Below are 15,543 nucleotides of genomic sequence, written 5' to 3'. Positions count from 1 at the left end.
AACATTACTGATGCATAAATTAAGTTATCCCAAGTCGATCCCTTGCACTTGGAACTTAAGAATATTTACTAAATATCGATTCCTTACATATGCAGTAAATACTCCAAAATTAAGATTATATTCTCGTGCTTTTTGCAATCAAAACGTTATTCTTTATTCCTAGCAACGTAACGTAAAGAGTAAAATCATTCAATTCAAATTCTAAGATTACTTTCCAGTCTCACTTAAAATCCAATTTTATGACACTATTGATCAAATAGAATCAAGCATTACGAGTAGAATGAAATTACCAATAATGAGTAGAAAAGATTCATACATTTATAATATCAAAAGGGATACATAAGGGTACTGTTCGACTGCCGACAAGTGCACCGGATCGCTCAAGTAGTATAAACTTGTTTTACTTGGCAAAGCTGTGGTTCAGTAAATAAGCGTCTTGTGATGAAAGTTTGGTGTGTGGTATGGACAAGTATGTAAACTAAGCTATTCAAAAGCAAGTCACAATGAGTAGTGGTGTGTGAAGGCAGATAGAAACTTGTTGGTGTTCCTACTAGGTGACTGATGTTACTAAAGATGTTCTCTACCTAACAATGCTCCTGTGTTCTATGTTGTCTCCTAGACTACTAAACCCCGATGTCTCGTGCATGTTTAACCTAATCCTAATCAAGCGTCGTCCTCAGATGTCTCTTGTTGGACTAAACTTTACCTGAACTGCATTAAGACATACATACCACAAACTAAGTTATTGTACCCCAATGTCTCGTGAAAGTACGATAAGCTAGCCCTGTCCTATCATGTTCTAAGGATCAAACCATTTCCTAATGTTGAGTGACCCTAACTAAGCATGCAAGTGTGTGATCAAGGCAAAGGCACACTAAAATTAAGTACTGATAGCACAGTGAACACATAAAAACATCATTAGATAAATATGAAAGTATTTACATCGAGTACCCCATAAGAAGAACCAGCTGAGGATTTAGCTCTCCATAGCAGGGAAGCTTCTTTTACAACAATGAGAAGAGAAAGTGAAAGACTGATGAATTACAAGTAGTGGGGATGTCTCCTCCACCTCTAGAAATCTCATAATCACTCAAAATCTCATCCAAAGCTCCACAAGATGGCTTCCTCATCAAGCTCAGCTCTCTCTAAGTCTCTCCACAGTCGAAAACTCTAAAAAAAAACTCAACAACCTGTACAATAGCACAGATGAGATGACTAGCATACATAATAATTTAACACCAATGGTGATTTCTCCTATCTCAATGAACCATGAGTTGATGAATTCTCTTTTCTTTGTAATGCAATATTCTACCCAGATCTCTAGGATGATAATCATTTCATCCATGTTTGGTGTGACCCATATTATATTTAAAAGGTATATTTGTTACAAGCTTAAAGCATGGTAAGCTTTAGCCTAAGGAGTGGTAGAATAAATGAAAAATATCCAATAATATCTTTGATTATATTTTTAGAATAACTTAGAGTATCTTATATTTTCTTAAGATTATTCTCTATATTTCCTAATATTTCATGATTTGTTTCCATATTGACTATTAGTATAAATAAGAATTAGTGCTTTATGTTTTAGTCATACTATAACACATCATATCAAATAAAGTCAACATCAATAATCTCACTGTATTCAGTTTCTTAATTCCTATTCCTCTCTCTCTATACCTAAATCCATATAGTTTTAACAAACGTAATGTATCAGTTCACACTAGCATAAATTTAAAAACAAAATCCAAATGATGATCATAAGTGGCGCACATGGACTGACATGTAACACATTATATACATGCTTCCATTCTTCCCTATATTGTTTCATGCAGTATTTTTCCCCCATAAAACATAGCCTCAATGTTGCTGCAATTGTGAGGTGATCCCATTGTTCTATTCCATTCTGTTGGGCTCATTTTGCTTACCTTAGGAAATCACTTCCCTTTTAAGAGTTCGACATTCTTCTCTTTATCAATTGGGCTTGATCCATGAATTTAGAGAAAAAACTCAATCACTTTTGTTTTTTTATAATCCTTCATCATTAAGGTCCATTCCTTTGCCTCACATTGTTGGATTTGGCCCCTGTCATACCCTAATTTCGTCCGGGGATTATTACTTGATGACATGCAATAAATGAAGTCCCGAGACATCTCAGAAATCAAAAGGAAGCAGGCTTACGCGATCCGTGAAAATTCCGTGATGTGACGGAAATCGAAAAGAGGTGTTTCTGCGCAATCCGTGAGTTTCCGTAACTTCTTCGAAAGCTAAAAAAGAGTAAATACATAATCCGTAAGGATTCGTAACCTTGCGGAAGGAAAATAAGTATCGTTACGAAATTCGTAAAGTTTCGTAACGTTACGGAAAAAGAATTACAAAAAAAATAGAAGGGGGTGCATTTAGTAAAAAGGGGGGTGCAAATAGCAACCAGGCCCACTTGGGCCCTCCAGAAGATTCCTCCAGAAGGCTGTTGCTTCTGGAGGAAGCAACCTTGCTCGCCTGGGCGAGCTGGGCGGCAAGCTTCTCCCCTATTTTGCTATAAATAGGGGGAGCAGTGAAGAAGAAAAGGGTTCAGCCTTCTTGGCACTTCTCTCTCTCTCGAAATTACTGAGAAAAATTATTTCCGTGAAGAAAATCCAAGCCGAAGCGCTTCCGTCATGTTTTCGTAACGTTTCCGTGAGTAATTACGCGAAGATTCTCGACCGTTCTTCAACATTCATCGTTCGTTCTTCGTTTTCTTCAGTCTTCAACGGGTAAGTACCTCAAACCGAGCTTTTCAATTCATTCTATGTACCCATGGTGGTCTACATTTTGTTTCATGTATTTTTATTCTCGTTTTCATTCGCTTTCTATACCCCCTTTTGACGTGCTTCATTCATTTATTTAAGTCGTTTCTCGCCTAATCTAAAAATAAAATAAATTTTCACTGATCATTTGAATTGTAGTATTCATTAATTTCTGTTAAAATGAATTCCGACCGTTCGGTCGTGCCGTAACCACGTTGGAAATAAAAAAAGAGGTAAAATAATAATATAATAATCAAAAAATACCTTTTAGTAAAATAAAGCGAAAAATCAATCGGACGTTTTCTCTTTGAGATTTCTCATTCTTAATTGAAGTGACTGATAAATAAAGTGAAACTAAGGCTAAAATCAACTCGCCTAGTCAAGCTCGTCCACAAAAATAGGTTTTTGGAAGTTTATCATTTCAGTTTCCTACCAAGTAAAAAGGATCATTTTTAAGGTCCAACGCCTTAAAATGATCACCTTTCAAGTAAAGAGAATCACTTGATCCATGCATAAGAAAGAACTACGTAGGTCTGATTTCCTCTTTGATGGAGGGTACATAGGAGCAAGAGCCCCGCTTTTGTCAACCTCAAAAAAATAAAAAGAAATAAAGTTAAGGCAACACAATTTCCACAATTCTAAAAAATAGGTTGTTGTCCTTTGAGACAAACGTGAGAGGTGCTAATACCTTCCTCAAACGTAAATACAACTCCCAAACTTAGAATTTTCATTTTGACCAGTTTCCTTCGGTTTTCCCGACGTTTTCCACAAATAAACGTTGGTGGCGACTCCGCGCATCTTTCCTCCTTTGGAAAGCGCACCCGTGAGCCTTGCCCTCGCTCGCCCACGAAGGGCACGTTGCGACAGTTGGCGACTCCACTGGGGAACTTTTTGTGAGTTAGGCCTATTTTAGGAATTGTGGAATTGTGAAACTTTGGGTGTGCTTTTATTGAACTGTGTAAAATGTAAATAATTGTTGTCTATTTCGCATTCTTTACACTGCATTCTAAGCACCCACGGGTTTGAGTAAAAAAAGGACCCTACACCCGGGTTCATGGGAATTTAAGGAGTGGAGGTGAATCTATCATCATGCTAGGTCTCCGACTTGCTTGATAATAGTGAAACCTCGTCTAGAGCTTTCGCTCTTTATAATGTGTTGTCGCTGGTATTCCATACCGCCACAATATTATTATCTTGAGTGATGATACCTCTAGAAAACAGCCGTGTGAGTTATGAATTGTTGGGGAGTAGTTATTAGAGACCCATAGATATTGTCCTAGGTTCCCAAATAGGGGAAAAGAGCAAACACGCTCCGTGCCATTCGTTCTCATGCATTTTTTTGGTAAATAGCACTAGTTTATAGTCTTGCTAGTGATGTTTGGTTTCTTTAGAGTAATACGTAACCTTTTTAATGCTACGTTGAGGCGCCGTCATGCCCAAAACGTAGCATTAAAATTGGATCTCTGCGGTCTCGTATATGTGAATTACCCCTTTGTGTTGTTTTCTTTCCGTTTCATGCATACGCATTGCATCATTCATGTCGGAGTCTTGATCCACCCCTTTTTTAGGTAAATGATGGGGATAAATCAAAACGGCAAAAGGTTTTATCAAGTCAAGGTTAAAGGTCTAGATTTCACTAGCCTCAAGGAATTGGGACAATTGATGGGACCCCTCCAAAGGCAAGCCTTCCGCAAAATTTACGGGAAGATTCTAGATTTGGCCGCAGCGGAGGTATTTACGGAAGCTGTCGTATCCCTCGCCCAATACTACGACCAGCCGTTGAGGTGTTTCACGTTTGGGGACTTCCAAATGGTACCAACTATTGAAGAGTTTGAGGAGATATTAGGATGCCCTCTTGGGGGGAGAAAACCGTATCTTTTCTCCGGCTTTCTTCCTTCCTTGAGCAAGGTTGCAGCTCTGATTAGAGATTCAGCAAAAGAGTTGGATCGCATGAAGCAAATTCGGAATGGAATAGTGGGCCTGCCACGGAAATACTTGGAAGGCAATGCAAGGGATATGGCGAGCCAGGAGAAGTGGGGGCCGTTTGCAGATATTTTAGCTTTGCTGATTTTTGGGGTTGTCCTCCTTCCGAACGTTGACGGTTTGGTAGACTTAGCCGCCATTGATGCTTTCCTCGCATATCACCATATCAAGGAAAGTCCAGTCGTGGCTATCTTGGCAGATTTATTTGACACCTTTTACCAGAGGTGTGAGAAAAACAGTGCACGGATTGTCTGTTGTTTACCCGCTCTCTGTGTATGGTTGATTTCACACCTATTCCGACAAAACACGAGACACTCGTGTCCGCTTCAAAGCTATCGCTCATGCGCCGAAAAAGGAAGAGTCGATTGGGACCAACATTTGGCTGGGATAGGGGGCAGCACGATCAATTGGTTTCCTCGTTGGAAGGAAGGCAAGGAAGGAGTTCTTTTCTCGTGTGGGGACTATCCTAATGTTCCACTGATAGGGACTAGGGGTTGTATTAATTATAATCCCGCACTCGCCATAAGACAGCTAGGGTATCCCATGAGGGGAGTGCCAACCAAAGAAAGTCTCTCGCCTTTCCTTGTGAGGGATCTAGGCGTGCAAGGTCTCAAGGTTATACAAAGGATCCACAAGGCGTAGAGGAGTCCGTTGAGGAAAGACAAGGAGCTTAGAGGCATCCGAAATGGCGTCATCGGAGGTTATCATGGATGGCTAAGAATTCACACGCGGGGCTTAGATTGGCTCTCTAAAATTAGAGCTAGGGAAGGCGAGACTCGCCAAGGAGAAGTTCAAATCAGCTGCTACACACATCCGGAAGGAGTGCACCGAGTTACAAGAGGAAAATGCGGCCACTGCAAGAGCCCTTGAACAAGAAACCAAAAGGGCCCGCAAGGAGGAATATGGCCAAGAGAAATTCCGAGGAGCATTGTGGGGTAGCAACAATGAGCTCAAGCTCCGAAGAGAGGAGAGAGATCGGTCACGGGTGCATGGCATGATCTTAAAAGAAGAGTTAGTTGCTTGCGCAAGGTCCAAAAGGAGTTTGGCTCAACACTTGGAAGCCACGGAGCAAAGCATGCTAGCCATCATAGGGCAATACAAGGAAGAATTGAACCAGTCCACGACCCATGAACAAAAGTTAGTGGAGGATTTTGCACAAGTGTATGCCGAAAAAGAAGCAAGAGGGAGGGTGATTGATGCGTTGCATCAAGAAGCGACTATGTGGATGGATAGGTTCGCCTTGACCTTGAATGGAAGTCAAGACCTCCCGCGTCTGTTAGCCAAAGCAAAAGCCATGGCCGAAGTGTGTACTGCCCCCGAGGAGATTCATGGGCTAATCAATTACTGTCAACACATGATAGATTTGATGGCCCATATAATTAGGAATCGTTAGGTTCTCTTGTAACACCTTTTGTATAACCTTGGCTAGATGAAAGCTTTGTTCTTTTTATAAAATGAGAAGTTCTGAACTCACCATGTTATCTAAAAAATCTTGGGGTGGATCCAAGCGCTCCGATCATCCATTTGCATACTCATGTTTTGGTGGCATACTCACCGTTGTTTATTTCTTTAGGAATTTCATCATAACTAAGAAAACACCAAGGCACCCCTATAACACTCGATCCAGAAAAATGGATAATGAAGAGGGCGTGTAGGAATAGATGAAGGCCAATCTATCGGCCTTAAAAGATCAAATGGCTTCCATCTCAGAGGTCATGTTAAAACTCCAGAAAACCATAGAGGATAAAGCCACCACAACCGCCTCCAATACAGTTAGGGAAGCGGAGCCGGTGCTGCAGCCCGCCTTGAATCCGGGCCTAGACAGAAACAAGGCCGTGTTCGGTCGAAGGTATAGTCCGCAAGCTTATCCTTATGGCCTGCCTCCGGACTTCACCCCCCGTGCCACCCCGGAAGATTTAAGCCAAGCCCCTACTTTTGAGGGGCAACTCCCACCTTATGAAGACTATCCCGGGCAAGACGATGGGGAAGGAGATACCCATCTTGGCCCCCTGCTCCACCTCAAAGATCCATCCCCGCATGAACTACCCCAGCCGAACATAGTCCGCCATATCCCGGCCTCACCCACACCCGTAAAAGAATCTGTTCCCTTCGCGGAAGATAAGGGAAAGATTGAGGCGCTTGAAGAGAGGTTAAGAGCAGTCGAAGGCCTTGGCAATTACCCATTCTCGGATTTGGCAGATTTATGTCTTGTGCCCAACATCGTCATCCCTCCCAAGTTCAAAGTACGAGACTTTGATAAGTACAAAGGGACGACATGTCCAAAGGGGCATCTCCGGATGTATTGCCGGAAGATGGGGGCGTATTCTGCGGATGAAAAGTTGTTGGTCCATTTCTTTCAAGACAGCTTGGCCGGGGCAGCTGTAGCATGGTATACCAATTTGGAAGCTTCCCAGATCCGATCATGGAAGGACTTGGCAACTGCCTTCATTAGGCAGTACCAGTACAATACGGACATGGCTCCCGATCGGAACCAGCTTCAGGGTATGACTAAACGAGAGCATGAGTCCATTAAGGAATATGCCCAGAGATGGAGAGATCTCGCAGCCCAAGTCGTACCACCCATGATGGAGAGGGAGATGATCACAATTATGGTAGATACGTTACCCACGTTCTACTATGAAAAGCTGATAGGCTACATGCCAGCTAACTTTGCAGATCTCGTCTTCGCCGGAGAAAGGATTGAATCCGGGCTACGAAAAGGCAAGTTCGAATATGCTGCCAATATGGCCCCCAACAACAACAGAAGAGCCCCAGTAGTGGGCGCGAGGAAAAAGGAAGGAGACGCCCACGCGGTCACCACCGCCCTAACATGGATGAAAGCACCCAAAAATATCCAAAGCTCATACCAGCCCAATCCCCCAAATTTTTTAATCCGAGCCGGGAATTCCCTCCCGACTCAAGTAAAAGGACCACCCGCAGCAGAAAGAGCGCCGGCCCAACGCACAGCTCCAGCCGCACCCCGGCCAGTTAATAATACAGCCCCGGCGCGACCTATAGATATGCACAGCACCCGAAAGACAACTTCCCTCCTATTCCCATGGCATATTCCGAGTTATGGCCTTCATTATTGGAGAATCACTTGGTGGTGGCCATACCCGGGAAGGTTCTCCAGCCACCCTACCCCAAGTGGTATGATCCGGGTGCCAAGTGTGTGTACCATAGTGGGGTTCCCGGACACAATGTTGACTCCTGCATCCCGTTCAAGTATAAAGTGCAGCACCTGATTAGTGCCGGCTGGCTAGCGTTTCAGGAGGAAGGCCCAAATGTTAAAACCAACCCGCTAGCTAGTCATGGAGGGGCTAGCGTGAACGTCATCGAAGAGGACGGGCCATCACGGACAAAAAGGTTTGGAGACGTGGCTACTTCTAGACACTTCATCTATCAATCACTGCAAGTGGCGTGCATGGTCTCCCGAGGTGGAGGCGAAAGGGACGAATGTTTATTTCACCTCGGAGAGTCGCACGACATGGAAACCTGTCCCGCGGTAGAAGAATTGCTTCAGTGGCTCATGGATTGCGGGCAGCTTGAAGTATCCATAGGAGGGAGGGAAGAACCACAAATTTGCATGCAGTCGGAAGAGAAGAAGGTTCCTTTAACCCCCAAGGCCCTAGTGATATGTTTTACTAGGAAAGGGACCGGCTCCACACCCATATACCCGCGGGCGGCGCCCAAGCCAACACCATTTGCATATCAAAGTAATAAGGCCGTTCCGTGGAAGTATACCCCTCCCGCGTCCAGCGAAAGAGTTGTAACCGAAGTGGACTCCCTATCAGCTAAGGTAACCAACATCACCGGCCTCAGTGGCGTAACCCGCAGTGGTCGGGTGTTCGCTTCCCCTCACCCGGCGGAATTGCCCTCTAAAGGGAAGGCGCCCATGGTCCAAGAGCCCACAGACATAGCCACCCCCTCGAAAGAAGTAGATCCTCCCGTGGCAAGAGGAGCCGAAAAGAAAGAGGGACTTCAAGGATCTCCTTGCTTGAACTACTCATAAACTCCGAGCCTCATCGTGCGCTGTTGATGAAGGTCCTTAACGATGCCCATGTAGCACATGATATCTCAATGGAGGGTTTTGAAGGCATCGTTAATCATATAACCACTAACAATTATATCGCGTTTGCGGAAGAAGAGATTCCTGTTGAGGGGAGAGGACACAACAAGGCTCTACATGTGTCGGTGAGATGTATGGACCACGTTGTCGCAAAGGTACTTATCGACAACGGATCGAGTTTAAATGTAATGCCGAAGACCACTTTGGAAAAGCTTCCTTTTAGTGTGTCACGTTTAAAACCGAGCTCGATGGTGGTGCGGGCCTTTGATGGTACTCAGCGGTAAGTAATGGGGGAAATCGACATTCCCATTCAGATAGGCCCCCACACTTGCAATGTGGTGTTTCAAGTAATGGATATAAATCCTGCCTATAGCTGCCTCTTGGGAAGATCGTGGATTCATGCCCTGGGAGTGGTCCCTTCAACGCTTCACCAGAAGTTGAAGTTCGCAGTGGGTGGACTTTTAGTGATAGTGTCGGGTGAAGAGGATATGTTAGTGAGCTGCCCCTCCTCCGCTCCGTACGTAGAAGCGGCGGAAGAATAATTGGAAACGACTTTCCAATCCTTTGAGGTGGTGAGATGCGCCTCTGTGGAACCAAGTCCGTCGCTACCTTCTCTCTCCAAAGCGGCCATAATGGTGGCGCGTGTTATGCTCAGGAACAGATTTGAGCCCGGAATGGGTCTAGGCAAGGACTGCCTCGGGAATGCCGACGTGGTCGATATCAAGGGAAATCCATACAAGTATGGATTAGGGTACGAACCCGGGATGCCGGGGAGGAGGAACGTGCCGTCAAGATTTCGGGCGGATAGGGTATGGCCCGGCCGTATTAGCCAGTGTTTCACCAGCGCTGGAATGGGGTCCGAGGAGGAGGTGGCCGCAATAGAAGAGGAGTTCCCTCAAGACCCACCAAGTTTTGTGCAACCATGCCACCCCGATTCCCAAGTGGGGAACTGGCGCGTGATAAGCCAGTCAGAAGTCTATACCACTGATTCAATGTAATTAGAGCCTATAGATTTCCTTTCTCTTTTGTTTTGTGAAACCTACCTTATTAAATAATCAAAGAGATCTTGTTTCATCTGTTCTTGCGGTTCCACCTTTTCTCATATCATTTTGCATGTTTTTGTTTCTTTTGTCTTGTTTGGTATAGATGTGAGGGTCGATTCTTTGAGGAACCTAACAACGAGGGTTTGACAATCGATTTCGATCGAGATATAAGCCAAACGGTAAACGAGGAAGAGGAAGAGGTCGTCCTGTCACCAGAGTTGGAGAGGTTGGTCGCTCAGGAAGAACGTGAAATGAAGCCTCACCAAGAAGAAACCGAATTGGTAAACTTGGGGACCCCGGAGGAAAAGAAAGAGGTAAAAGTAGGAACCGGTATGACCGTGCCTATCCACCAAGGCTTGATAACCCTTCTTGAAGAGTATCAAGATGTCTTTGCATGGTCGTATCAAGACATGCCCGGTCTGGATTCCGACATTGTGCAGCATAAGTTGCCGTTGAATCCTGGGTCTTCCCCGGTTAAGCAAAAGTTACGAAGAATGAAACCCGAGATGTCCTTAAAAATTAAAGAAGAAGTAAGGAAGCAGTTTGATGCAGGTTTCTTAGCTGTGGCACGATACCCGGAGTGGGTGGCCAACATTGTCCCTGTCCCGAAAAAGGACGGCAAGGTTCGAATGTGTGTAGACTACCGGGACTTGAACCGAGCCAGTCCTAAAGACAATTTTCCCCTGCCACACATTGATATATTGGTAGATAATACAGCCAAATTCGCCCTTTTCTCATTTATGGATGGTTTCTCGGGGTATAATCAAATAAAGATGGCACCCGAAGATGTAGAGAAGACCACTTTCGTCACCCTATGGGGGACATTCTGCTATAAAGTGATGGCCTTCGGGCTGAAAAACGCTGGGGCAACCTATCAGCGTGCCATGGTGGCATTGTTCCATGATATGATGCATAAGGAAATAGAGGTCTACGTAGATGACATGATTGCCAAGTCTCGGACTGAGGATGAGCACCTTGTCAATCTGCGTAAGCTATTTGGAAGGTTGCGGAAATACCAATTAAAACTAAACCCAACCAAATGCACCTTTGGGGTGAAGTCGGGGAAGCTGCTAGGATTTATCGTAAGCCAGAAAGGGATAGAGATAGATCCCGAGAAAGTGAAGGCCATCCTTGAAATGCCGGAACCACGCACGGAGAAGCAAGTTCGGGGATTTTTAGGCAGGTTGAATTATATCGCGAGATTTATCTCGCAACTCACCCCTACCTGTGAGCCCATTTTTAAGCTATTACGTAAGAACCAGGCGGTCCTGTGGAACAGCGACTGCCAAGAGGCCTTCGAGAAAATCAAACAGAGTCTTGCAAATCCCCCGGTGCTCATGCCACCCGTAACAGGAAGACCCCTTTTCCTGTACATGACCGTTTTGGACAAGTCTATGGGGTGCGTGTTGGGTCAGCATGATGATTCTGGAAAAAAGGAGCAAGCCATCTACTATCTGAGCAAGAAGTTTACCGCATGTGAGATGAATTACTCAATGTTGGAAAGGACGTGTTGTGCTCTGGTTTGGGCATCACATCGGCTTAGGCAGTACATGCTCAGCCATACCACGTGGCTTATTTCCAAAATGGATCCCGTGAAATACATCTTTGAAAAACCGGCCCTCACGGGACGAATCGCCAGGTGGCAGATACTATTATCTGAATTCGATATCGTTTACGTCACCCAAAAGGCGGTAAAGGGAAGTGCCTTAGCAGATTATTTGGCCCAGAAACCCCTCCAGGATTATCGGCCGATGCACCCCGAGTTCCCAGATGAAGATATCATGGCCCTATTTGAAGAGAAGCGGACGCATGAGGACCTAGACAAATGGATTGTTTGCTTCGATGGGGCATCAAATGCTTTGGGCCACGGAGTAGGGGCAGTCCTTGTATCCCCGGATGATCAGTGTATTCCTTTCACAGCTAGATTAGGTTTTGATTGTACCAACAATATGGCCGAGTACGAAGCATGCGCCCTCGGGGTTCAGGCGGCCATTGATTTTGATGTAAAACTACTCAAGGTGTATGGAGACTCAGCTTTGGTCATACGCCAGTTGAAAGGAGAATGGGAAACTAGGGACTCGAAGTTGATACCCTATCAAACTCACATCTTGAGGTTAGCCAAGTACTTTGACGACATTTCCTTCCACCACATACCTCGGGAAGAGAATCAAATGGCTGATGCACTAGCCACCCTGGCATCCATGTTTCAACTTGCCCCACACGGGGATCTGCCATACATCGAATTCAAATCTCAAGGCAGGCCGGCATATTGTTATGCAATAGAGGAAGAGCGGGATGGGAAACCGTGGTATTTCGACATCAAGCAGTATGTCGAGAACAAAGAATACCCACCAGGGATTTCTGACAATGACAAAAGGACGTTGAGGAGATTGGCTACTAGTTTCTTTGTAAGTGGTACCATCCTGTACAAACGAAACCATGACATGACCCTCCTACGATGCGTAGATGCCAAAGAGGCGAACTTCATGATTGAGGAGATCCACGAGGGTTCCTTTGGGACACATGCCAATGGGCATGCTATGGCCAGAAAAATCCTTAGGGCCGGTTATTATTGGCTCACCATGGAAAGCGACTGCTGCGCTCATGTCAGGAAATGTCATAAATGTCAGGCATACGTGGACAATGTCAATGTTCCGCCACATCCTCTGAATGTTATGTCCGCCCCTTGGCCTTTTTCTATGTGGGGAATAGATGTCATTGGGGCCATCGAACCCAAAGCGTCGAATGGTCACCGCTTCATTCTTGTGGCGATAGATTACTTCACCAAATGGGTCGAAGCAGCTTCTTATACTAATGTCACAAGGAATGTGGTAGTTAGATTCATAAAGAAGGAGTTGATTTGTCGATACGGACTCCCCAGGAAGATCATTACTGACAATGGCACCAATCTGAACAATAAGATGATGCAGGAGATGTGCGAAGACTTCAAGATCCAGCATCATAACTCTACCCCTTATCGGCCAAAGATGAATGGGGCTGTAGAGGCTGCGAATAAGAATATCAAGAAGATTGTTCAAAAGATGACAGTGTCATACAAAGATTGGCATGAGATGTTGCCTTTCGCCCTACACGGGTACAGAACCTCGGTGCGAACTTCTACTGGGGCAACGCCGTATTCCTTGGTTTATGGGATGGAGGCGGTACTCCCATTTGAGGTAGAGGTTCCTTCTCAGAGGATAATGGCAGAGTCAGGCCTAGAAGAGTCAGAATGGGCTCAAGCACGCTACGACCAGCTTAACCTTATTGAAGGTAAGCGTTTGGCCGCCATGAACCATGGGCGTTTGTATCAACGAAGGATAAAGAACGCATTCGACAAGAAGGTACGCCCGCGCAAGTTCAACGAGGGGGACCTCGTGCTGAAGAAGATGTCCCACGCTGTTAAAGATAATCGAGGCAAGTGGGCCCCGAATTATGAAGGACCTTTCGTGGTGAAAAGAGCTTTTTCTGGGGGTGCTCTGATACTCACCCACATGGATGGCGAGGAGTTGCCCTCGCTCGTGAACTCCGATGTAGTTAAACGATATTACGCTTGAAATCTGGGGCAATCGAGGGGACCGTTGCATGTTCTTTTAATTCTGAGTTTTTGTTCTTCCTGGTTTCCTCCATGGATTCCCTTCCTCTGTATTTGTTCTTGATCTTTTAAAAAGAGGAAAAGATAGGCGAGGTTTTAGTCCTCCCTTTGGTTTCAAACTTTGTGTTTTAGATTTGTTATAAGCATGAGCCCTCTTCGCTCGGTGTATGGGGTGCCCCAAACGCTTATCTAAAATTGAATCTAACCAACCTTCACTAAAATTAAATCATCGCATTAGAAACATTCATACATGCACATGCACATGCATATCTTGTGATAGCGAGGAGTAGAATCGTCTCAGGCCATGGTCAGAAGTCAAGACAAATCAATGGCAGAAATCAACCAAGGTAAGACGAGGACCGGTCACGATTGGCCGCGTATTTTTGTTTCCTACTTATAGGTACATAGGGACGGATGCGAGTGGGGCTAGGGTCACGACCGACCGATTGTTGCCCCTTCCCGGCGATAAACAAGCAGAGAACATCGCTGCAAGGCAGCCCAAAATGGCCCCGAGGAAACTTGCCTCAAAGAGATCCAGGAAGGATAAGGCGGCCGAAGGAACTAGTTCCGCTCCCGAGTATGATAGTCACCGTTTTAGGAGCGCTGAACACCAGCAGCGCTTCGAGGCCATCAAGGGATGGTCATTTCTCCGGGAGCGACGCGTCCAGCTCAGGGACGATGAGTATATCGATTTCCAGGAAGAGATAGTTCGCCGACGATGGGCACCACTGGTTACCCCCATGGCCAAGTTTGATCCAGACATAGTCCTTGAATTTTATGCCAATGCTTGGCCAACAGAGGAGGGCGTGCGTGATATGAGGTCCTGGGTGAGGGGTCAGTGGATCCCGTTCGATGCAGATGCTATCGACTAGCTCCTGGGATATCCTTTAGTGCTGGAAGAGGGCTAGGAGTGCGAGTATGGCCAGAGAAGGAACCGGTCCGATGGGTTTGATGAGGAGGCCATCGCCCAGTTGCTATGTATACCGGGGCCGGATTTTGCCCGAACTGCTGCCGGGAGACGGGTGCGGATCATGCGCACCAACATGACCACCCTGACTCAGATATGGATGACTTTGCTGCTCAGCAACATCCTGCCCAGCGATCATAATTCCGACCTCCCCCTGCCGAAGTGTCAGCTGGTGTACGCCATCCTGACGCGGATGAGCATTCATGTGGCTCAGCTAATCGCAGATGCCATCTATATATTTGCAGGTATGGCGCCTACCAGGCACCCTCTGGACCCAGATAAGTCCAACAGGGCCCTGGGATTTCCCGCCTTGATCACAGGACTCTGCCAGTCGTTCGGCGTCCCCGTCACACCTAGCAAGGTGATTCAGCCGCCCATCACCCGAGCTTTTATTGAGAAGTACTGCACACAGAGACAGGTCCAGGGTGATGCACCACAGGCCGCGGACGCGCCGCCACCTCATCAGGCTGGTCCAGCCGGATTGTTTGATACAGAGCAGTATTTGCGGCATTTGGTTTGCCAGCAGGCGGCCAACCACCGGGCACATGTACAAACCCATGATTGTCTTTATCAGATGAGTCTTAGCCTGCAGAGCCAGGGCTTTACTTCTTTTCCGTGCCCTACTCCAGACCAGTTCAGGGCAAAGGTCGCATGGCCTGGAGATTGGCCTGAGGCCCAGGCAGGAGAGGCACCAGCAGGGGCACCAGCAGAGGCTCCCGACGAGGCAGATGAGGCCCGCGAGGACGAAGAGATGACCGATTTACTTGATTTCTTAGGAGGGAGCGGGGCCACATGATTGGGAGATCTCTTGATCCATATTTCTTTTTGTTTCCATTTGTTTTTTCTGTTACATATCATCTTATTTTGCGTTTGACTAAGGGACTGACGTTTGTTTCATGTTTTGACTTTTGTTTTGTACATACATATCGTTTGAGTTGTTACGTCGGTACTTGTTTCGTTGTTGTCAATAGTGTTTGTTGAAATTCCGGAACCGTGTAGAGTTTTTCATTTAGGAACATCGTCCTAAAAAAATAAAATAAAATGAACCAAAAATCCTAATAAAAAGAAAGAAGCGTTGTGAATAAAAGTCAGGTTCATAAAGAAAA

At 45.7% G+C, this 15,543-nt stretch overlaps 1 protein-coding gene across 1 annotated transcript; it reads left to right on the top strand.

Annotated features, from left to right (window-relative positions):
* Window positions 1–10,507: 10,507 nt before the first annotated feature.
* LOC114396365 lies at window positions 10,508–13,420 on the top strand (the record flags this gene model as incomplete). Its single annotated transcript, XM_028358296.1, has 1 exon — window positions 10,508–13,420. A coding segment is annotated over exon 1 (2,913 nt), but the record flags the coding sequence as incomplete, so codon positions are not given.
* Window positions 13,421–15,543: the final 2,123 nt, after the last annotated feature.

The sequence above is a fragment of the Glycine soja genome, chromosome 18 (assembly GCF_004193775.1).
Source record: "Glycine soja cultivar W05 chromosome 18, ASM419377v2, whole genome shotgun sequence".
NCBI classification, from domain to species: domain Eukaryota; kingdom Viridiplantae; phylum Streptophyta; class Magnoliopsida; order Fabales; family Fabaceae; genus Glycine; species Glycine soja.
Note: the sequence above shows the minus strand (reverse complement) of the source record. Positions and strands in the feature narration are given on the sequence as shown.